The sequence below is a fragment of the Bombus flavifrons genome, chromosome 11, assembly GCF_040668555.2.
Source record: "Bombus flavifrons isolate JBK064 chromosome 11, iyBomFlav1_principal, whole genome shotgun sequence".
In the NCBI taxonomy this organism is placed as follows: Eukaryota; Metazoa; Arthropoda; class Insecta; order Hymenoptera; family Apidae; genus Bombus; species Bombus flavifrons.
In genome coordinates, this window is record NC_138452.1 from 4,719,967 (window position 1) to 4,744,106 (window position 24,140).

At 37.1% G+C, this 24,140-nt stretch overlaps 2 protein-coding genes across 3 annotated transcripts; one reads left to right on the plus strand and one right to left on the minus strand.

Moving 5' to 3' along the window:
• Positions 1–464: 464 nt before the first annotated feature.
• LOC138185009 (endoplasmic reticulum transmembrane helix translocase) lies at positions 465–6,122 on the minus strand. Its single transcript, XM_069123592.1, has 18 exons — positions 5,632–6,122; positions 5,152–5,417; positions 4,846–5,074; positions 4,625–4,778; positions 4,298–4,447; positions 4,033–4,215; positions 3,834–3,971; positions 3,634–3,754; positions 3,407–3,561; positions 3,146–3,321; positions 2,834–3,073; positions 2,542–2,757; positions 2,272–2,461; positions 1,956–2,204; positions 1,537–1,873; positions 1,291–1,462; positions 1,065–1,208; positions 465–987 (listed from the first exon to the last, which is right to left on the minus strand). The coding sequence occupies exons 1-18, from the start codon at positions 5,893–5,895 to the stop codon at positions 880–882; spliced, it is 3,492 nt and encodes a 1,163-aa protein (XP_068979693.1). The 5' UTR covers positions 5,896–6,122; the 3' UTR covers positions 465–879.
• A 1,265-nt stretch (positions 6,123–7,387) lies between these two features.
• spz5 (spatzle 5 Toll-1 receptor) lies at positions 7,388–17,879 on the plus strand. Of its 2 annotated transcripts, none has more exons than XM_069123603.1 (7): positions 7,388–8,323; positions 10,510–10,664; positions 15,590–15,679; positions 16,072–16,224; positions 16,314–16,475; positions 16,624–16,869; positions 17,041–17,876. In XM_069123603.1, exons 1-7 carry the CDS (start codon positions 8,294–8,296, stop codon positions 17,210–17,212), a joined length of 1,008 nt encoding a protein of 335 aa, XP_068979704.1. In that variant the 5' UTR covers positions 7,388–8,293; the 3' UTR covers positions 17,213–17,876. The 2 variants fall into 2 exon arrangements, with proteins under 2 accessions (XP_068979704.1, XP_068979705.1); XM_069123604.1 differs by lacking the exon at positions 7,388–8,323 and adding an exon at positions 9,110–9,407 and having other exon boundaries at positions 17,041–17,879.
• Positions 17,880–24,140: the final 6,261 nt, after the last annotated feature.

The following is a 24,140-nucleotide window of genomic DNA, read 5'->3' on the forward strand; positions in this document are numbered from 1 at the left end:
TTGGAATTAAAAATCTATTCTTCCTATTAGTAGCTTCTCTAAATTTGATTCTATTATACATGAAAATAGTATAAAAATAAAGAAAAGATACAAACCCTGAAATTTAAGTATAACTGCTGACAACATTTACTGCTGAATTAGCTTAATTATTGATGAATCATGTGCATATCTTAAGATGTTAGTGAAAAGAATTATTTTAAAACAGACATGTTAATTGTACAAAATTGTAAAATTACAACATAACAGTTTTTGCTGGCATGATCCAGCATATAATCAGTCATATCATTGTATGTGTGAAATTCCACCATCAATTTCAAACTTCTACTAGTATGCAATTATTTTTTTTTTACACACTATTCAAAGTCAGTTTTTTATACGTTTGTGGTACAATACAGGAATCTCTTTTATAAATTTCCATAAATCAGGTTCCCAAGGTACACTTACATTGCTTTTAAACAATGATATATGTAATACTTATGACATTATGTATTATTTACTTATCATTTGTACACACTCACATTGCATGCTCTTTTTACTATTTCACATTGTATAGCAATAATTACATTCATTAAAACATACATACCACATACTTATATACACACATAAGTATATATACGTTGATTTTTCTTGTTTCACAAAGAATTATTCGCAAATTCTTAAACAATACGAGTGTTTTTTAAGTAATAACTTCTCAATTATTATTGGTCAGATTTTTAAAAGCATTATATTCCACGTATGAATCGTAATATAATTCATGAAGTATAAAGATATTAATAAACCAAGATAACATTCGTTTGTTGTGAAACAAGAAAACAAAGTTGTATATTCGATTTTTCGCACTTTTGGAGTTAAAAGTTGAGTATAGAAATTGTGTACTAATCACAGTTTTTGATGTCTTCCTTCTCCAAAAAGCCATAAACAGGCTCTATCAACTATATATGCAAGGACAAAGTCAGCTATTAAAACTTGAACTAAAAGACTTCGAAACTGGAAGCAGAAAATGTTTAAAAAATTAATATTTATACAAATATGAAAAATATTACATTTTCCTTGCATAAACTTACATCACTTGGGAAATCCACAATTTCAAATTGTGCTGCCAAATCGGGTAAAAATCCACATGCTAATCCCAATATAACAGTAGCATTGCCTATAAGGCTGTATAGTAAAGATTTATTTTGTAACAAACTCTCCATGTATGGATGACCCTGTATCATAAAATTATGTTAAATTAAAATAAAATACATAAAGTCTTCATTAATAAATATTTTATTTATCAAAGCACTTTACCCGATAATTAATTGCAAAAGTAGAAATTTGAATCGCCATGGCAATAATATAAACTGTACTGTTTAATAGATTGGGTTCAAACAATTCTTCTTCATCAGTCAAGCTCATATTCAAAGCCGTACTTCCATTAGATGAATTACTTGGAGCTAGTATTGCTGCTAATTTTTCACTCCTGGTTAAATTGGAACAAAATTAATATTAATTCAAGTATCATTGTACACATAATCTTTTAATCGTTTTACTTACTTTGGAGATAATAAAGTAGCTTCCTTAACCAAATAGACAAGAGAGATAAAATGTACTGCAAATTGAAGAAGTACGGTAGCAATCGTGTATAAGTTAAAAATGTTCGGAAGAGGCCTCTGTTTAGACAATGTTTTTAATGGCTTTGATCTTGATATGAATAAAAAGCAAGTGGCCAGTAAAACACCCTGTAAGGTAGCTTGTGCATCACTGAATTTTATTCCACCTAAATAAAGAACAGATTGGCTGTATGCAAGCCCTAATGCATTAAGTGCTAAAATTTTGAACATCTGCAAGGTGGTAACCAGGGTGCATCGACCTTGCTTAATAACATGGCATACTATAATAAAACAAATATTAATATAACATTAATATATTATCATATCTTTGAACTGTTATAAATCATATACAACAGAACCTACTGCATTGAATTGATGACATTTTGCTTGTAAAAGGTGCGGCAATTGAAGCATCTCCTAACTTAACTATAACAGATTGTTCTTCGAGTTCTTTTAGTATCTTTTGTATTCTCGCCTTGGTATTAGCAGAAACTCTCGGATTGTTTCTTGGACCATTTGTTACTGCTGAATTTGAGACGGTATGTTCGTTCTTTACATTATCTTGCTTTTCGGCAGATACTCTTTCAGGTTGGCTTGATAAAATGGCGACACCTGAATAAATTAAGTAATTAATATGTATGATTTATTTTATATATAAATTTAATAAGCTTTTACTAACCCACTTGAGCATGTTTTAAAGCACCAACATCATTAGTGCCGTCTCCGCACATCAACGTTGTGTATCCTAAATTTTGCAACGAGACAATTATAAATTCTTTTTGTTTTGGTTCACATCTTGCAAAAATTACGATGTGTGGTAACAATTTACGAAGTAGATCTCGTTCGTTATCTTTTAAATATGTTAAACCCTAAAAATTGTATCTTATAAATCTAATGTACACTGTATTTTATAGTATGAGTATGTATTTTATATCTTTTTATAACTTACTTCTCCCGTTACACAAAGAGTGTATTCTCGCCAAATTTCATTATTCCGAGAAACATTCTTCATTTCCAAAGGTAAGTTTATTTTTCTATCCACGCTTTCCCATATCCACTTTCCATCAGCTGCAGTTAATATAAGCGTAACTGGTTTCTTTGTAAAATGTAATTCGCGACTAACGTGACATGCTGTTAAAGGATTATCTCCAGTAATCATAACAACCTGTAAAAGCGACGTGAATTTGCATAATTTATAAATGGAATAATTAGAAATAAAATTAAATTGTTGAAAGAGCTACCGAATGTGAAGCATTCACGATTTCCTTAATAACAGCTTTAGAATCAGGTTTAAGTGGACAACTTATAATTACAAATCCAGCAAAAATGAGATTCTTTTCCAAGTCTTCTCGTGTTAATTCCCTTAAATCTTGCGAAGATAGAGGTCCAGGAAGTTTTCGATATCCTAAAGCTAATACTCTTGCTCCGCGACGCGAAAGTGACAAATACGTTGATTCATAATTATCTGGTATAGATAACAACTGGAAGAAAAAATTAAAATATTTACAACACATTGTGAGTGCAAAAGAAATTACTTGCGTTTTACTACGCACCATGTCCTTAATAATTTCAGGAGCACCTTTCACAGTGGTCATGTAATTGATTTCTGATGATCCTGGCATTGTGTATCCTGCTACGACTGACATTCGCTTTAACGCGGAAGAAAAGTGATGTCTTTGTACGATTTTTAAGACAGGCGATTGTCCTTTTCTTGGTATCATGGAATCAGCTTAAATAAATTGAAATTGTTACAACATCGTCAAAAAAGAAAAAAAATGTAATAAGAATAAGAATATCAATAAATAGAAGTATACTTTTTGTAAGATTCCATTTAATAGCTTTCAGCGTAGCTTTCTCAAGGGGATCTCCAACAATTCCGTCGTCTAATTGTACAAGAGAATGGCACGTTGCGAGTACTTGAATACTTTCTATAGGTGCATCAGAAAGTTGCATAACATCTGGTTTCCCTCTAAAATAATGAACAATATTTTAATATAAGTATTTACATTTGGAAATATTTTGAAACTTATTTGATTCTTACTCAATCCCCGCTATACCTTCGACGACTAAATTATCACTAGTTAGAGTACCAGTTTTATCAAAGCAACATATTTCAACTTTTCCAGCAAATGGAATTCTAAAAGGTTCAGTACAAAATACACCTATACAGAAATTATACATTATTGTATTAAAAAATATAGAACTGAATATCATCTTCATTCATCTTCACTTTATAAATACCTAGTTTTGATAAGGCCAATAATGAAGTATTAACGGCTAATGATAACTCAATAGGCAATTCTGGAGGAACAACTGATGTAAGAATAAGTGTACATTCCAAGAACAATTTGTATCTATTTCTTGTAGGGTCTTCACTTCCTGTAATTAATAAATTATTAGTATAGAAATACAGCTTTATTTTTTTTAATATGTTATATACCTTTAATCCAGACATATGATGCTGCAGCAATCGCAAAAACTAGCAAAAATAGGATAAAACCAAACGTTTCCAAGTTGTTAGCAGTAACACATTTGACTCCAAATAATATTGTCCTCAAAAGTTTTCCTTGCGATGTTGAAAAACCAGTACGTAAAACATAGGCCACACAGCCATTATCAGTAGCTAAAATTTTTAATATATATGTATAAATACAAAATATATATGATATTAAAATATAGTAATTTATTATTTACTGTTTAGATACCTTTAAGGCCAGATACACTTTTACTTGGTGGAGTATGTTGTACAACTTTCGTGCCCCCAAAAAGTATGTGAAGCTTATCAGTTTCTATATCCAGCTGTCTATTTCCATCAATTTCTTCTATGGGCTCTTTCATTTGAGGAACTGATTCCCCTATTTATTTATAATTGACGAATGTAAAATATATAATACACTAAGCATAAATTAATATTCTTCCTAAGGAGAAAGTCGAGGCTTTCACAGCCTTTTTAAAAAAGAAATTCCTTATGGACACAGCTTCTACTCAAAAGACTCAAACAGTGTTAAGAGTGATTCTTCCTAATGACTTACCTGTTAACATACTCTCATCAACAACACAAGGTCCTCTTAAAAGTAACATATCACATGGCACTAGATTATCATTTTGAGATCTTGTTATGGATACAATATCACCAGGAACTAGTTGGTCAGTAAACATGGAATGCCACCGTCTGTTCCTGTAGACCTTTGATGAAAGCAATTTTATTGGAAATATTTGGAACATATTTTATTTACTTATGATGTTTACTAACCATTATAGTATATGGCTTATTTCCCATTTTCCTAATTTCAGCCATATTTCGAAGTTGTTGTTGCACAAGTGTGCACTCAAACATAATAAGCATAACTAATGTAAAGATACTATAATACCAATATTTATCGAAACACCATAATGCTACACAAAATAATTGAAAAACAAAGAATGGTGCAATTGCTCTTTCTTTAAATAGTTCTCTAAATTCTGGTACCACCATATCCAGCCTATGCGAAAGTAATGAAAAAAGTACATAAAGCAATTTATGAATTCTCCTACAGTACATATAAAAAGATATATTTACTTATTCTTCCCATATTTTTCTTCTGCTGCTGCAATATCTTTCTCATCCAAGTATCCTCTCCATTCACAATAATGTTTGATAGAGTGATTAATTGGAAAATGGAGGCCTTCGAAACTTTTTTCATGCGAATTCCAATAGTATTTGGTTTTTTGAAATATGAACCACGGCTCATGTTGTTCAGAATGATGTAGTTTAACAAGCTCTGAACTTCCATTGTTGGGAGTAGGCACTACTTTTGCTATTTTCGCTTTATACGGATCTTTTTCCTGAAAAAATTTCAATTGATCGTATTCGTAAAACCACAAATGCTACATTTTAATAATTTAAAATTTCCCGCCAATCAGCCATATGATTCGTACGATCAGAAGGCCGGTTCGAATGGCTGCCACGTTAACAAAACATATTGAACAACGTAACTTACACGTGCGAATTATTTAATTAGTATATATTGTTCCTTACGGTAAACGATTGTCAACTCACCGAGCTACAATTAAGGAAAGTGTGTATATGCACTGACCACTGGCAACACAAACATATGAAAATTTGTAGTACACCGATAGCTGCGATACCCACTAAACCCGCATCATAATATTCATCAATTCCATAGACAAAAATCCAACTATAAATCCACACAGCGTGTAATATCACAGAGGGCAGAACGTAGCCCGTAAATAGCAATTTTCGAGGATTATGAAGAGTAACAGTTTGTACAAGTTCATCTACTCGCGACGAAGCAATCGCCATGGCTATGATTACGCTATGCCGCTTATGCCGTAACAGGAGCGTATATGATCTTTAGTATCGAGAGGTTCTAGTTCCTTTCACATCAAATTCAATAACACGAACAGAGCAAACTCACACAGCAAAACGTGTACATAGCAACTGACCCGTACAAAAGGTGGTCGGTCTGCTCGAATTATGTTTACCCCTCTCACCTTTCGCACCTTTCCACAGTCCACTATATATGTATATACCAATTTATGATAACAAGACAAAAATGAGTTTTATGCGGATCACTTTCGTGGCATCTTGTGGTCATACTTTGAACTATTCTTCATTTTTCCGATAAAATTACTTTCATACGTTACGTATTCAAGCTCTACGAATTAAGATTCATTTGTCATAATTCATTACTCCCTCGAAAATCCATTAATCATTGCGTTTAGCATTTGAAATGTTAGATTTTAACTTTGATCTTTGCAGTATATAATATAGATGAGATAGTGGTCTTTGAATTTTAGCGATAGTGATTAAATTTTTTAATTATTTTAAGATGTCGAGATGTTCTTAAAATATTAATTTTAAGATCGTTTAAGTAATTTCAATTACAGTACTATATTTCAACCATAGGTGAATAAACTCATGGAAATATTATCAAATTAATATTAAGTTCTTGATGGTATACCTAGATGGCACTGTTACATATTCGACAAAGCGCGCGTGACAGAATATTTCATTTCAAAACTAGCACTTTGCTTTCAAATTTCAGAAATTTAACAAAATTCGGAATATTATCTTTAACTTATAACTGACGATGATATTGTCAAAAAAAGACATAAAAAGACGTTTCGTATAGTATATATGGAAATGACAATAAAATCAGATTGTAAAGAATATTCTCTTTAAAGACATTGCCTTGAAGCAAATACTTTCTTATCATAAATCAATTTTTATCCTTCTTCATTCAGTCATTCAATGTATAAGACGAGAAACACATTGTTATTAAAGCTATTCTTTAGCTTCGTCATACAAAGAAATCGTGTATAAAACTAGACTCGACTCGCACGTCGTCAATAGAGAGATAAAAGCAAAACTATTAAGAAGTCGACCTTCGTCTCTTTACGCAATTTCATTGATCCCGTTCTAGCGACACGATCTCTGTCAACGTGTAAGGTCGAACGAGGAACACTAGGGAACACGGACACCAGTGAAAGTACGGTAGTGCTTTGGTAATTGGCCGCTAGTCGCGAACGAATCTACCCAGTTAGCAAGGAAAGATCCATACCAGAACCGTCTCGTAGAATTGAAGTGAAGTAATTAGTAAAATTTTTTACATCTTAAAAATGATCTTAAAATTGCAAATTAATAAAATATGAAAAATAAACAATTACTCGGTATTTTGTTTATCCTGCTATTTCCAATGTTAAAAAAGATAAAAGTAAAAGAATTAAACGTCTCGAAACAATCGAAAAGAAAGATATAACGACTGGTTTTTATTCTAGGTGAGCAGGGACATTTCCAAGTGGTGGGGATACGGAGGGCGAGTTAGCAAGGCAAAACCTCGGTCAGTTAGCAAAGTGCAACTATATCCCACCCATGGTTGCTCGATCGGAACTCGTGCACGCGTGCAAGAGGAAGGGGTACGAGCGCGAGTATGGGTATCGGTACACCGAGTTACCCACGTTGCTAGGTAAGATCGCCGCGCGTAAAATCGCACAGGACAAACCCCGACGGAATCTGGACCTAACGCCACGGAATACATATATACGAGTGACAGTGGCGGTGACTAAGGTATCGACAGTCACACTCGTCCTCTACAGTTCGACCATCGTCATACAGTGGTGCTTGTATCGCAGTTACTCGCGACTTAAATAGGATATCAAATTTTCGTATACGGAACGAAGGAACATTTCACTTGCTTCGATAAGCTTTCAATCGCGTTTCAGTGATTCATCTTCGTCCTGTAGCTCAGTTGAGTAAATTTCATGTTTAAGAAGTTGTTCTCTTCGGAAGATTAATCACTCGCGCGGCGAGACGTATTTTTTCGCGGCCAACGATACTTGTCAACGCTCGCACCACGCATGACTCGATGATTGCACATCGGCGTTTCCGCGATCCGTCTAACTTGCGAAGCGCATCCGCGGTTACCGGCACGTGTTTCACTGAACGGATAATCGTTTATCGTGTCGTAGTAATCCCGTTCCGCGAGGCTCGCGTAATGTCATAATTATGTGATTTGACTTCTGATCGAATATCAGCCCTCGCGAAAGGACTCGCGGTGTGGTTCAGATCGGCAAAAAGAAGAAAAAAGAGAAAAAAGAAAAAGAAAAGAAAGTGGTGATACGATTGTTTGAACGTGGTGAAGTGTTTTCGAATTGAATCTGTTACGGTGACCAGCATCGCTATTCCAACACCTTCGAAAATGAAACTGATCTTTTCCTTATTAACGATCGTAAGTAGAAACATGATTTTATTATTTTTGTTATTAGAAAGAGTTAGAGTTTCGCAAGTTTCTATGTCCGTGGTAATTCTAAATTACAGATATGGTAATTATTGATTTTAGCCGGGGTTAATCAAGTATGCCTCGTATTAACATATAATCAAAATAAAAAATACGAACAGGATACTTGTGCGATATGGTTCGCTTGTTTATTCCAGTCGGTTTAGCGGATGCAGTGATGTAGAACAATCGAGTTCTAAACACACGAGCGTGTGTGCATGTGTCTCACGGTCGAGGCGGAACTTTTACTGTACGTGGTTTAAAGTCAACGTGGTTAGAAACGATAAGGATAACGAGTAACTTTCTAGCCTGCCGGTGAATGAAACGGTTCCGATATAAAGAATCGCCCTAAACCTCATTTCGCTACAATACAAAACTTATCACGTATGAGACGCGTTTGAAAAGTAATTACTAAACATGGAAAGCTTATGTATATAATTTAATATGTTTAAAAACTAAAGATAAATTCTCTGTGCTGTAAAAATGTCTAATGTAAAAATCTCGGATTTCAAAAGTCGTCGTTACGCGTTTTTATCGATCGATCGAAGATGAAAGTAATTTCGAATCGAATATTTTACAAGTGAATACGCATTTTACGATCGCACACGTGACCACTCTGTGTCAGACATCGTAGCTAGCTCGGATCCGTAGAACGAGTTAGTTTTTTACACCGTGAAAGCCACGAGTGAAATGTAAAACTCAAGCCTGACGTGTATCGTAATATCTGGCGTAAGATTCTCTACGTTTTGTAAGATTGCGTCAGTTGCCGCTGAATTCAAGCTTTTTGTAATACCGGATGCACACTTCGGTGAAAATAAAGGAACGATTAAGTATATGTGTAAATGATCATAAAACGGCTATAATTGTGTAAACGCCTTATCATAGTATCACAGTATACAGGATGATTCATTTTTGTTGATCGAAATTAAAATTACTTTCAATGTATGATTCTTGATTACGAGAAAATTTCAATATCCCAACTTTATCGAAACTGTATGGATACTCTTATTTTATTACGATAATAATGTTTCAAACAGTAAGTACCATTTTCATTTATAACCTATAACTTAACCCACTTTTTTTTCCTTAGGGTTGCACATGTACGATATTCAAAAATTGCTTTTCTTCTTCTTATAAGACATTTGTGTCCCAATTGTATTATCATAGAAATGAAAGTTGCTTCGCGGTATATGAACTTTTAGGGTGATTCGGGGATAGATAAAAAGTGACACCAACCGTGCCATGCGATGAGTCAATTGAAAGTGGCATAAGAAAGCTCCTAAATAACGTTCTATTGGGTTGACAACTGAGTGATTGCGGATTTTGTTATTACCACCTAATGACAAAATCCGCAATCATTTAGTTGCCAAGCCAATACTAGAATATTACATCAGGTTTAAATGCGTTCACTGATTGAAGCAAATAATTCGGATAACCTTAAAGTTTCCGGCTGCGGTTCTACAGCAATGAAAACAAGCTCGTGAATAAGAACTTGATCTTTCTTTTTTTTCTTTGCGCAAACATGATAAATTATTTGAAGTCTGTACAATTGCGAACGCTAACGAGATAGATCGTTAATAATATTTCCTTTTTCCTTTTTTTAGTTTTAATAAAAGCTAGGAGAGCGTAGATTTAATATTCCTTATATAGCGCCGCGAGCCAATGGAACCATTTCAGAGAAGCATGATTCACCGGGGTTCCGCAATAACCGAGTAGAAGATTTCTCCTAATAATCTTTATAGAAATTTTATACAAATAACGTTCTAGTTACGTTAGTATCTCGACGATCTTGTTTCATCAGTGGAAACGTTATTCTCATTAAATGGAAAATATTGCAAATATTTTAACCACTATCGTTCTTCCCGCCGTATCTAAATCAAATCTATAGCAGAATCTAAATTAAGATTTTATGTATTTTGTAACACATTCGCGAACGCATTTTCATTAGTTCATACGGAATATCGAGTAAATATTTCTTTGAATTGTACAATAAAGATGCTCTTCTAATTCATTACGGGCGATGTATTTGTTGCGATGAAAGAAGGTAAACGTTTCGTACGCTCCAGCTCGTTGCACTTAATCGCTGTTTTAATTGTCTCATCAAGGCCCTTTGAACGTTATTCTCGATTTGGTTTCAGGTATCCTTGGTGAACGCTCATGGCGAGCCTTGCCTCGAGTACGGATGTCCAGGTCGACCACAATACGAACCTTTTGTACCTGCACCTCCGGGGCACACACCAAATTGCGCAAAGCCAGGACAAACGTTCTGTGAAAGTCTCGATCATTATCCTCGGTAAGAAGACGATTTCGTTTAATAAAAGAGGAAGTCTCAATTGCTAGTTACGAGTTCTCTATACGCAGGAAAACGTGATTTATATCCTAAGAAGCTTTCGATGAATGTTGAATACTTATTAGATATTAACCCTGCAAAGAATGTAGTTTGAGAAAACTAACAGATATAGTGTTATAAGTTTCATATTGAAGTATCATTATACATAAAGCCAATTATTAATATTTATTTTCTATAAAAAGTTATGGACATGCATCCGATATTGAAAATGCAGAAAATCTGGAGAATAAACCGATAATCATTCTCTGAAACGTTCATTTTCAATTCTTTCTCATTTTATTGTACCGCTCGAAGGTTAAACGCCATGGTTGAAGCCAATTATTAATATTTGTTTTCTATAAAAAAAAATTATGGATATGCATCCGACACTGAAAATGCAGAAAATCTGCAGAATAAACCGATAATCATTCTCTGAAACGTTCATTTTCAATTCTTTCTCATTTTATTGTACCGCTCGAAGGTTGAACGCCATGGTTGAAGCCAATTATTAATATTTGTTTTCTATAAAAAAAAATTATGGATATGCATCCGACACTGAAAATGCAGAAAATCTGGAAAATAAACCGATAATCATTCTCTGAAACGTTTATTTCCAATTCTTTCTCATTTTATTATATCGTTTGAGGGTTAAACGCTTACCTATTTCGCTGTTACTTTCAAACTGTAGTAAATTTAAGGAATGGGATAATCATTCATGCTCTTCTTTCGTTAGTTGTTGAATAATTATCAAAGACTAAGAGATCACGGAGATCATCGTTTGAAAAGATTCTATCAAAGACTATGTACCTATTGAATATAAATTACATCATCTGTAGGCATATGTGCATACATCTTAAAAGAGGCGTTTTTAAAAAGATAATGATCAAGATATACGGACATTCATCTTAAAACAGGGTTTTCTAAGAAATTAAAAAGAAACACAGCTATTGAAAATTATTTCGCGTTAAAAATGATTCTTGAAGTGTATGCATCGGACAACCTTCTTTCAGATGATAAAGACATTCTTTCGCTCGTGAGCAATAGATTTTGAAAATGATGAACAAATGACATAACACAGATGCCGGATGGGTTTTTGCAAGACTCGCGAAAAAAGCTGTCGTTGTAGTGTGCTACTTACGCGTACACTATGTTCGTGATATACCGCATGGCAGATCTATGATGTCAGGCCTATAATCGTATTTGCATGATAATGCTGCCTCTTAACAGTTGCGCGAGTATTACACATTATCATTCCAAGGTATTGGTCATTTGTCGTTTATCCTCGGTCAATTAATCGCGCGGAACGATCGAAAAAATTGGATCATTCGTGACGCACGAGGAGCGAGACTCGCTAAGAAGCTCGTCCGATTCCTTGAGTTTGCAGCAAGTCCTTGTGAGATGTAAAATGAAGAGTCTCAGTATGAATCAAAGTAACTGCAAAAATTAGATGACTTGATATACTTGACGACTGTTTGATAAGAAACTCGATAAGAAACTTGTGTGTATTTCAAATCTTAGTTATCTAATTATGTTTTTCTAGTTCTTTTTTACGATCTTAGTCTTTTCCTTTCTTTTTTTTCCTCTTTTTTTGAGAATAAGTCTGAGGATACAAATAATTGGAAAAATAACGTGGACAACGGCGAATAAAATAAGGAAGGACGCTGCGATACGCGAAACGGATTTCTAGGACAGCTAGTTTTTTCCGCAAGTGTACATGAAATTGTTAGACTTTGAAATCATGTAAGGCAGTATCGGGTTATCGAGTGCCGAAAGAAAGAATTTCGTGGGTGGATTGAGCTGTTTCCTCGAATTTCCAAAAGTCTCGCGTCTGCGGAATTTGTAAAAATATGGTTCACCGTCTCGTTATTAATATTCCCGGCGTGTCGGGCGTTACCGTTCCCGCATACGAATCAGCTGATCGTGCGTGGCGAGACGAATTTGAGGAAGGGAAAGTTCCAGGATAGTGAACTTGCTTAAAATTACCCCGACGATATCCTGGAGATCGTCGCGTTCTTGCGTCATCTGACTTCTATTCTGCTCGTGTTCCATCGTAAACAGTTTAGTCGATACAGGAAGTGTGACGAAGAAGAGCTTCGCTAAAAAGAAGTATAAAAGACTTACTACAATAATCGATAGGATTATTTTATATCTTGTATCTTCATTAAATGTGTCAACTACCAGTATCCTTCTATTTTTCATCGTTTATATAATTTCTTTCAGTTATTTCTGCTTTTAAATTCCTCGTTAGCGGATAAAAACGTCATTGGTAAAGGAGGAAGAACGAGATTGCAAAAGCTAACTAGAAAAGTAACTAAACAGGTAGAACAACAGAAAGCAGCATCGTATTATATACAATTCATTCGTTCATATCATTTTCACGATCTTTCCTCTTTTTTTGCGCCGGAGCCAGATCGATTCGAAAGCGACAAACGATTACGTAAAAACCGACGTCTTTCCGATACGTTTTATTTCTCGATCAGCGTAGCGTGACCGTGGCCTTGACGCGGTCATGCCCTGCTAGATAATTATCGGAACCGTTACGGATCGGATTGATACTAGGAGCGATTTGAAGTTCCACCTATGCGTTGTGAGGTTGTCCGTGGAACGTAACAGATTTATCGACGAGAACGATCGTTGCTAGTCATCGCTATGGATTTCCATACAGTGCTGTGGATACTATGTTCGTCACGATGCTTCCATTTCCGTGCTCCTGCTTCTGTTCGTACTTTCAGAAATTAATTTATCGTACACTGAGAATATCGATCGACAATGAACGATTAGAGAATTTATTTTTCCTATGGAGATAGAAATGTCAAATAACTGTCATAGAATAACGAAAATGCGTGTTGATCGCATTGACAAGTGTTAACCAGCTTGAACAAATCGAAGTTACGACGTGAAAGGAATCCTATACGCTTCAGACTTGTTTCAGCACACATGCAAAATACGTATTCAACGAACAGCGGTTACTTTGAATACTTTCTATTGAAACTACATTGTGTAATTTACAGAATTTCTATAGATATTAGGTAATTGTTAAATTAGAAAGTCGCGTATTTCTTAAACAACTTCAATGTATGTGTTACACGAATGTTAAAAAGGTTTTTCGTCTCTTGTAATTGATATCGTAATTGCTATACAATTTTTCGTCTTCGTCGTTTCATTCATCATCTTTGATCGATACCGCTTCTAGATAACGCGATCGTGTCAATACAAGCACGATACACTGTCTCATAAATCTGGATAAATGAACGCGATCAATTACAGCAAATTGGTATTTACGTGCGCTCACTAGAGATTACGGAAGATTTAAGGAAACGATGATTGCTGGTGTTTATCGTTGATGAACGAGTTCTCGACTGTGCGGCGCGACGGCGGCGTGCCGCTGCAATTGTGTGCAGACGCGTGGTAATGCGGCCTGCATAACAGGAAACGTTAATACCTCGCATTGTCCGCTATTTCCCGCCAATTCTCGCGGATTTTCATCCAATTCAGTTTTTCCCCACAAGACGTTTATCGATTCAAGAACTTCTCTCCTACCTGCTGCAATGACACGCTAATAAAAAACGTTTCTTCGTATCTTTTATAAAAAAAAAAGTTTAGATATACATACGCACCTTTAAATCTTTTAAACAATTTTTACAACATTATGAAAGACGAGCGACTTTGTTACTCGATGCAATATGATTGAGGAGAATACAGTATCGAATAACAGAAAGCTAAAAATATAATATATATATAGAAGATATAAAAGAACATAATACAAAAGACAAAAATAAAAAGCTATGAATATAAAAAAACAAAAAATCGTAACATTTTTTACCATCTCCCCTGTCAAACGACAATTCGAAGAATACGGATGAACGACATGGAAGAAACGTTCAAAACTACGTTGGTCAAATACAACGATGGTATCGAGATTGTAAGTTAAAACGTTGTGTTGGGATTCGAGGTCAATCCCTGTCTCTCCCGATTTCCGTCGTCCATTGACGAATCACACACGTTCGAAAGTTGGCCGGGCTCGTGGAAGCACCACGACACTGATCGAGATGCAGCCCGCGAGAAAACAGCTTTTAGGCGTGGACCATGAATTAAACATTGGGACATATCTTCTAGCCGGTGTCTTTCACCGGTAGAGAAAGTTCCAAGATTCGCGGGCCTTCGACCACGCACGAAATTCGTGCGCGTGTTTGTATGGACACTTCGCGCGGCATTATGGGTCGCTGGACTTTTTCAATTCGTTTATATTTTACTTATCTTGTGACGTGATAATGATTTAAGTATACATCGAAATCTTTCCTTTCCTCCTGTTTCTTCTCTGCAATTGAATACTTTAAAATTTACCGACGAAGAGTAACTTATTTTAAGAACCGTGAAATATCGAATTATGTTTATCGTTTTCTTTCGTTCTTCTCTTTTCTTTTTCTTTTTTTTTTTTTTCTTTTTGTCTTTTACAGGCTTTTGAAAGTTTCGAGAGAGACGTTAATGTATGTAATCTTTTTCTGAAGTTTCTCTTTGAAAAATAGAAATTAAAATTTTACACCTTTTTTTTTTAAAGAAGAATGAGAATACTATGGTAGAGGAAGATATGAAGGAATATAATTATCCAATTTTCTAATTTCGCTCGAAAACAGTTGGGAGATATAGGAGGAACGACCACAGGTCGTGGAACCCGGCTTCCGCGAATTCATGAATAATCCATGAGATAGATAACCAATTTTTTATTCATTTCTGAAACGATTCTATTAAAAGTTAGGTCAAGAAATCATACGCGACACTTAGTACCGCGACACGGTTCAAAGATCATTTCAAAGATGCAATTGAAAACCTACGCTTTTGCATTCTCTCTTTTTTATTAATACTTTGTCTTTCTTTGATTTCTATTGCAGACAGTTAATTAAATTTCTTGTGGACAAATGCAGCTTCGACTTCAGTTCTGTATTAAAGGACGAGTCCAAAGAGGACTTCAGTGATTACAGGTATATACCTCTGTATTCATTATATCCACTTATAGATCAGAAATTACCCAAGCTTTTTGTAATAACGTACATTGCGTTATCCTTAAAAAAAGAATGCAGGTTATCCTAGGTTTTTCACGTCAAGAAAAAGATGCTATAATAACATAAATCGTCCATAAAAAATTTATAACGCAATTTTATAATGTATCTATTGAGACGGAAGAAAATCAATAAGAAAGTCGTAATGAGATAAGTTAAAGTTAAAACGTAAATTAAAATGTAATAATTAAAATGCTAATAATAATAATACATATATACATAATATAATATTGTAAAATTAAAGTAAATATCGCCATCGTTCCTAAACTATATTAAACGAGGAATGGATCAAGGACAGAGTGCTTCTGTTCAAGGTCGGTGCCGGATTACTCCGAGGGATATGATTATCAGGCGCACGGGGAGGGTCAGTTTCACTCGTTACCATTCTTGCCGCCGCCTCAGTATCCCGTTCGAGGGCAGCCGCCGCTCATTTACGGGACCCCGACGAACGACACTCAGCAGAATGGGTAATTTCGATGCTAATTTTGCACCTACCAAATTGTCAACTAAATTGTCCGTTTTCCGTTGGACGAGTAACTCGTGCTCTTGTTTATAGCTACAGGTACACGACACCGGCCCAAGGGAATCCGTTTTTACGCGAGGAACCGGCGCCCGCCAAGTTTCATCCTACAGAGCAAAGAGTCACGCCGGATCGTTCTTTTTACGCTCAGCCACAGACTTTGAACTTTGGACAGGGTCAAGCGTGGTGGTCAAACAGGTGATCATGCTTAATATTGAATTTTTCAATTTTAATGATATTGATCAAATTGTAGTGCTGTAAATTTTGGTATAAATTTGAGCTGGTATAATTTTTGTAAATTTTGTTATAATTGTATATATATATATTTATATTTATATTTATTCAGATACGCTAGAAGCAGTAAAATTGCACCACGTACGTCCTACGAAAATCCGTTATTGAAATACAGCAAATTGAGTAAGACGCGTAACAAGAGGCAGTCCAATCTCGATGCAATTCCACTTTGCCCAACGGAGACACAATATATCACTCCGAGAGCGGCTCTGAACAACCAAGGAAACTGGATGTACGTGGTGAATCTTCAAGAGAACGACCGGAAATATTCGCAGGTAGTGAAGAGTGAGAAATGCACGTGAGTAGATTTATTTATAACTTTGTTAGATACGTCAATTCGAATCTGAAAATTTAAATGCCTGTTGAGATATGAAAATTTAAATTGGAATTGAAAAGCAGACAATGGTATATTTCATTGCGATTCAATAAAATTCTAAGATAATTCAAATTATATTTTGATTTTCCTTAGGATGGATGTTTGCAACGGTATCTGTTCCGTTCCTGCGGGATACACCAGTAGATGTCAGCAACAGTATGTCCAAAAGCGATTGGTGGCATTGGAAGGAAGCGGAAACCAGTTGTACACCGACGTTTTCTGGTTCCCCCATGGCTGCGCCTGTGAAATTATAGCAAACTATTGAAAACACGAATGAATCACGAAGTCTGAAGAAATTTCACTTGTGGACAAACTCAAATTGTATATCCTTGTCAGCAAAAAATGCAGTATTACAAAAGTCTTCGTGATGAATTTTTGGGACAAATTATTTTGTCATACTTTGGTATTAAAAAGCAGAAGAATATTGGACCGCCATGATAGCCAATGGATGAAAAAATGAAGAAAGAACTTCTCGAAGTGCGTGATTTATGGATTCGTACGTGTATAAATAATTGAATAATCAAGGATTTCGAAGGAAAATTCTTAAAGGAGATCGAAGGAGCTTCAGTTTACATAAAAAGGAAAATGAATTTAAATTATTAATTCTACGTATTGATTAGTTACACGACCTTTATATTTTCTACATTTTTAATTTTATTTCAGTCGTTTCACTTCAGATAATGTTAATACGAGTAATTTAGTAGCACTTAAGTAGTTCGGATATTTATAAATCTTCACGAGATATCTTTTGCGAATTTTTCTGTAGTTGGTAATATAGATGAACACGTGTATACATAAATTAATCGATACTCATCGCGATTTTATAATAAGGGGGAATAAATCTTAAGAATTAATTAAAACATATAAAAACGGTGGGAGAATAAAAAAAACGTTTCTACGTTATAATGAAACGGGATAATGCTTTGATTCGTCGACAGGTGTCGCTACTTGTCTCGAAATTCAAATTGTTACTCAAAGCGCCTGAAGTACAAACTTCGCGAAGTCGTACCTGTTACGCGCTATTAATTCACCTTTACTTTGTATCGCCATCATCGATAATTAATGCAGTCTCTGCTATATATCGTACGGCAAAATGACTTGACTTATTCATCAGTTCATGGGCCATCGATCGTCGCTTGAAACAAACTCCTGGAAACTGGTCTTAAAGTGCAGCACGCGTTGTTACTTCAAGGCCAACATTCTCGACATTTACACATAATACGGCATCCTCGCAGATATTTAGAAAAAATCGGTAAGAGAAAAAAGAATATTTCTATCGTTAAATTTCCCAAGATCCTTTTCTATGAAAATAATCAGGTTCGTGGTCGATCGAGGAACGACAAATCTCGCTTCTGCTTCGATGGAGACGTAGCGAAATCCGATCCAAACTTCCAATTTACACGCGATAAACGTCGTTGAACTAGCGAATATCGCGCGGAAAGCGATTCACGGCCGATCGTAACAGTTTATCAAGGACAGAGGGCGATATAGGTTAAGCCGCGTGGATCGTTGTGAAACGCGGATGCGACCTCGCAGCCATGAAATAAAAGTATCTCGACTCGCGTCGACCGCGATAAAAAGGACTAAAAGGAGAAGGACAGGGGCGGCGGGAGATGTCGGGGGTGGAAATGGCGCTTGAGTGGCAGGGGGCGGGGAAATAACTGCCAGGAGGTCAGACACGCGCAGGATGCGCGGAATTTTCTCGCTGCGAGGCCACGCACACCCTTCGTTCTACGCGGCTTTTTTACGATCGTTCGACTTTTCAACCCTCCGCGGTGCCACGGTTCCGTTCCTTCGATTTCCGTAACGTGGTCCTACCAAGGTCGGGAAATTTCTCTTAATTCCAAAATTACGAGTTTTATTTCATGTAAAAGAAAATTTCGATCGCGAAGAAGAACAGAAATGAAGGTTTGACGAAGAGTTTTAGAAAATCACACGAGAATAATTGATTTATTTAAACCTAAAAAATTGTATGTTAGATCGAGTATCAATGAGTGACACACGCGGTTGAAGTATTTTTCAGGATACACGAACCTCGCGCTTACCGTCCGTTTCGCCGAATCATAACAGCGAGTGTCGGAAAATCGAAGAGTCATAGTCGAAATTAAGAAATACTTCAACCCAGTGCGAGGCAAAATGAAAAATTCTTTCGTTCGATTTATATAGAAGATATTCATCTACGTTACGCAAATAGCATTTAAAATTCGGCTCGTCTAATCAAACAATTTTTAAGCAAAGCAATAAACAATATTCATCGCAACACTTCGTATTGAAAAAGAAAATAGTAGAAAGAAGAAGAGGGACTAAATATGCGATTTTCCGCGATAGATTAAAAATTCTTCGAAACGATTACTAGAGGCATGAAAGCTCGCTCGTACATCCTTTAACACGACGGCGCGGAGTATCGCGCTAGAGCTAGGCTACGCCCATGGATGGCGCGTATTCTTCCGCAAGAATCTCGGCTTCCGGCTGGTCGCGAAGGCAGCAGGAAAAATTGAAAGCTTCTCCCTCTCCCCTTTCCTTTCTCCCTCGGTGGCAGTGTCCTCGGGGTGCGGCGGTACGCGTACGCGTATACGCATATACAACCGCGTAAGTGCGTGCTATAGATTTCGTTCCACTCTCTGCGAAACCGTGTACTTGTGCGTGCTGCTCCTGTATGCCGTATTCACTCTCGAGGCCTGCTGGTCCCCTTTCATCCCCTCGGCCACCCTCGCCTGGCCAACCTGCGCCGGAGAGAGAGAAAGCAGAAAAAAAGGGGTGAATTTCTAGGCACGTAAGCGCTCGTGCAACGCACCTAACATCCACTATCCGCGTGCACTTGTGCTCTACGCGCTTCCTACCCTCGGTGCCTGCAACTAGCGATGGCCTCAAGACGCTTCGGATCCCTCGCGATGTGCCAGCCGAGTTCGCAACTCGAGAGTTCGATGCCGGAGAAACATTCTCGTCGAGTTGCTTGTTTACTGATTTTCAGAGATCCATCCTATTTTGGAAATGTATCGTTTTAAGAATTTTTATTGAAGTCTTTGGAAACATCGTAGAAAACATTTACTTATACTCGAAACCGAGCGCTTTCATGTAACGAGATAGTAACGAAAACTCCGTTCAATTTCTTTTAATCTTTTCGTCTAAATTTCTGAAACGATTGCAAAGAGGCTTTATATGTCGTTGAAACAACTTCATCCTTTACCTTCCAACTGAAACTATTTGCTTTATTTTACTTTCCGAAAATATTGTAAAAAATCTCTACGTTCTCCTCAAAACCTTCATACCTCCGGTTACTCGGGAATGTCCCGAGAATTTCAACTGCCTAATTTTCATCCGAAAATTCCCGCTAATGAAACAAAAGCTATTTGTGCAAAATCTCATACGTTCCCTAATAACATCTACATCCATTACCTACCCCCACTGTGTCCTTCCAATTACCGCAAACCCTAAAGTTCCCAAAATTTTTCCAAATCTAAGAGTAAAACTGAGAGGGAAGGGAACGAGCGTGGCTAGCCATCGGGTTGCACTATCGTCGTCGAGGCAGCCCTTGCCGAGCCACCCCCGTCCGCCCCCTTGGTAATCCAGAAGCGCGTACAGAGGGAGGTACACGCACACGAGGTGGATGGCAACGCGGGCACCGAGGCTACTTGAAGGGATTCCATTTATATGCGCGCACGCACCCCGCGTGGAAGGGCGCGCGCTTCCGCGCACGCAGCTCCGAAGGGCGAACGGAGCGGCCGACCGGGAACGGAGCAGGACAGACCAATGGGGGCTGAAATCGCCTGCTGGAGGAAAGTATATATTACATTCACCCTCTCTTTCTCTCCCTTTCCTTCTTCCTCTGTTCACGGTGGTAATAGGCCAACTGTATATCGGCGCACGCAATTATCCTGCGCGCTGCTGCGCGACTTTCCGCTGCCCCAGAGAAACCCGTTTTTCTTAATTTTTCGCATTAATTTCGTTCAGTTTAATTTTAGTTAAAATCATCTGAAGAACTTTGGTAGAAATGGGATTTTTTGTTCAGCTAAATTTTCTTCAGAATCGTTAGAAGAACTTAAAACGATTGTTTTTACCATTGGAGAGTGAAGTTTGCATTTGGTGGAGAACGAAATTGGTTGTATTTAAGAATGACTTTTGTTGGATGCTGTAAAATAGTTAGCCTTTGGGAATGAAGGTTTGTTGTCTTTTGAGGATGGAATGGGTAAGATAGGGGGAAAAGGTGAGAAATGACGTTGGGCACCTGTTTTGACGGTCCTTTTGGGCTTATGGTTAGAGGGTAGGTAGCTTCAGGTTCTTTCCCTGCGGGGGCCATTGGAATAGGTCTTTTGTGTTTCCGTTTGTTTATCGTTCTTCGAGTATTAAGCGGCAAACATTAACCGATACAAACAAAAACATTACCTGCAATCCGATTGTTATTATTAATTATATTATTTACATATAATTGAATTATATATATTGATTATATACATATATATTTTTTTTTCGTCTAATATTTTACAATTATAAATTATGGTCTGCACTTGGAATATTTTATTTTTACACCGAAATAGGAATTATTTTCCACTTCTTCTTTTTTTCCTTCCCCAAAATGAATTCATAATTTAATTTACTTACTTTAATTTCACCTGAAAGATTCTGTTCCCGTGCACGCTGTTTACAACGAATTACAAAATGTTCAATTGTTCTGCTCTTCTACTTCCATCGTTAATCCTCAATTTCCCTGTTCTACTTTTTTCCTCTTTGTCGTTTGCTCGTTGCCACGCAATCAGAGAAAAAGGAGGGCGAGTAAGACAGTCTCACAGCGCGGCTCGATTTTTATCCTTCCTCCTTTCCTTTTCCTCCGGGCTCGATTATACCGCAACGTCGCGATGAAAGTAAGACGTACAGTTATTTCCAGCAACGGGCGAAGGAATAAACTGCGCGGCATCAAACTCTATGCGATACCGGAAATTCTATCCGACGATTTTTATAGCCGAACATCCGGCGAACTCGTTACACCCAACTTTTGTCGAACGCTTTTCACCGATTCGAAAACAACAAATCCTCGTCGTCAAAATAAATTTCCTGTGATCTAGAAAATTTATTACTTCAAGGAAAGACAAAATGTTGAGAAATTACAAACTGTGTCTCGATTTACATCCTGATATTACGAAGTTTATTAGCAAATGGAAGGAATACGAGCACAATTTAATTTAGACGTAAAAGATACGTTTCTCTAATCGGAAATATTAAATTTTATCTTGCAAATTATTTTTCATATTATCGTCTGTTTTTAATTACAATATCAACAAAGAATCGAAATCATCTCTTTATAGGATGCTTCTGTCTCTTAAACCAAGTTTCAACCAAGATACCACGAGAGAATTTACAGTTAATCAAACCTGTAAGAACTCTGGCTCACCCTCGCATCCGCCTACGCTCGCTTTAAACCTTCTCGATCGAAGCGCCAACCAAGCGCTCTTCCGACGGGTTCAGGATCCGTCAAGCTCTCGATTCTTTCCCTCTAATAACAATTTTCGATAAGAAACGAGAAAACGTTCCACCAACGCATCCGATATCCACCAAGTTCTCCACCTTTTCCTCGAATAACAACGTTCGATGTTATTACCTTAGATATTTCACAAGATCTTAAGAAGATCGATACGGACAAGAAAAGAAACGACAAGAATATCAATCAATCGTTTTCCCAACGTATTCAATATCCACGAAGTTCTCCATTTTTTCTCCAATTGAAAATTCTCAATACTATTACTTATCGTAAAATCTTAAAAATAAAATGACCAGATGGAAGAAGGATGAAAATACTTGCCGGGTTTCCGTGGTTGAACGTTGAACACGAGTCGACGGGTCGTCCCTTTCTGATTCGTGGCTTTCTTTCGTTCGCTCTTATCACCTATCCCCGTTGATCGGTTGGAGCGGAACGAAGCGGACGGCACGGCCCCGGTCCAGCGACGTTCAGCGTCGGGATAAAGTCACGAGCAGTAATTATGAACGATAGCTGGGGAGAGAGAGGATATAATTGTGATTGATGGAGAGACGAGGGGGAAGGGGCAGGGTGGGGCAGAGGGGGTGACTTCCTTTTAATCTCGAACCTCTAACCCTTTCGTTCGCCCATTGCCGCTTCTGCCAGCGCGTCGACGCGCGGCCTTTATTACCTTCAACCGGATTTTTCCGGAAACGGAATTCGTACTCACCTCCCTTTTACCTCCTACTCGAGGGGAGATCGATTTCAATCGATTTCGAACGATTTTCATTGTGGAGTTTTGTAATTACTAACGACGAACGATATTTTATTATAATTATATCGTAGATTACTTTATACTTGTATGGATTCAGTTAATGAAATAGAATAGTTTATAATAAGGAAGTTTAGGGGAGGAAATAACATTTTCAAAGTAATTTTCGACCTCATAAACTAAGATCTATAAAACTTCTAAGTATACCACGAGAATGACTAATCCACCAGATTGTCACTCACGTTTATTACGATCACTAACGATCGTGACACTGGTCGTAATTTATGCTTACATTTCCAAGAATTCTTCTACGAGTACGAATGGAAACACGAATGTTTGTACGAATCATCTAATGCCGTTGTAAATCCAGATACATTATACTACTCGAGTCATCAATGAAACATAAGATAAACGTAGATGCTGTGTTGTATACATAAAATATTCACAAGTGCTTAATACCCGTTCTGCTTGTTCCTCTCATATTGACAGAGAAACGCGCGTTGCCTAAAAATTTCACAGAAGCACACTAGCAAATGTGTCTCGTTTGCGTCTAGATTTCACGTGGGTCAGAAATTTCGTCATTTTACATACCTATACAGGCAGCATGGTCACAGAGTTTCGGCAGAGTTTGGTTAATATTTAATTTGACCCACTTCCGCTTGCCTGACACTGGTGCACAATGTCCTAAGCGCGTGGTCAGATAGGTCAAGTTTACGAGATACCCCAATTCTCCATAAACCCTTTCCGCTTAGCCGAAACATCCCGCGGTCTTGTGTTTTGCTTTAGGTAGGGTCCTCCCGCCTCTTGTTCCTCACCTCCGACGTTCGCCCTCCGACACAGACCCTTCCGTTGCATGCCATTTCGGTCTCACCCCGTGAACATCGTCTGCACCCAGCGTTTCGACGATCGTCCCGCCTGCCCTCGACCCTTCCAATCCTCTCACGATATCGTTCGCGCGGACATAGGAAAGAA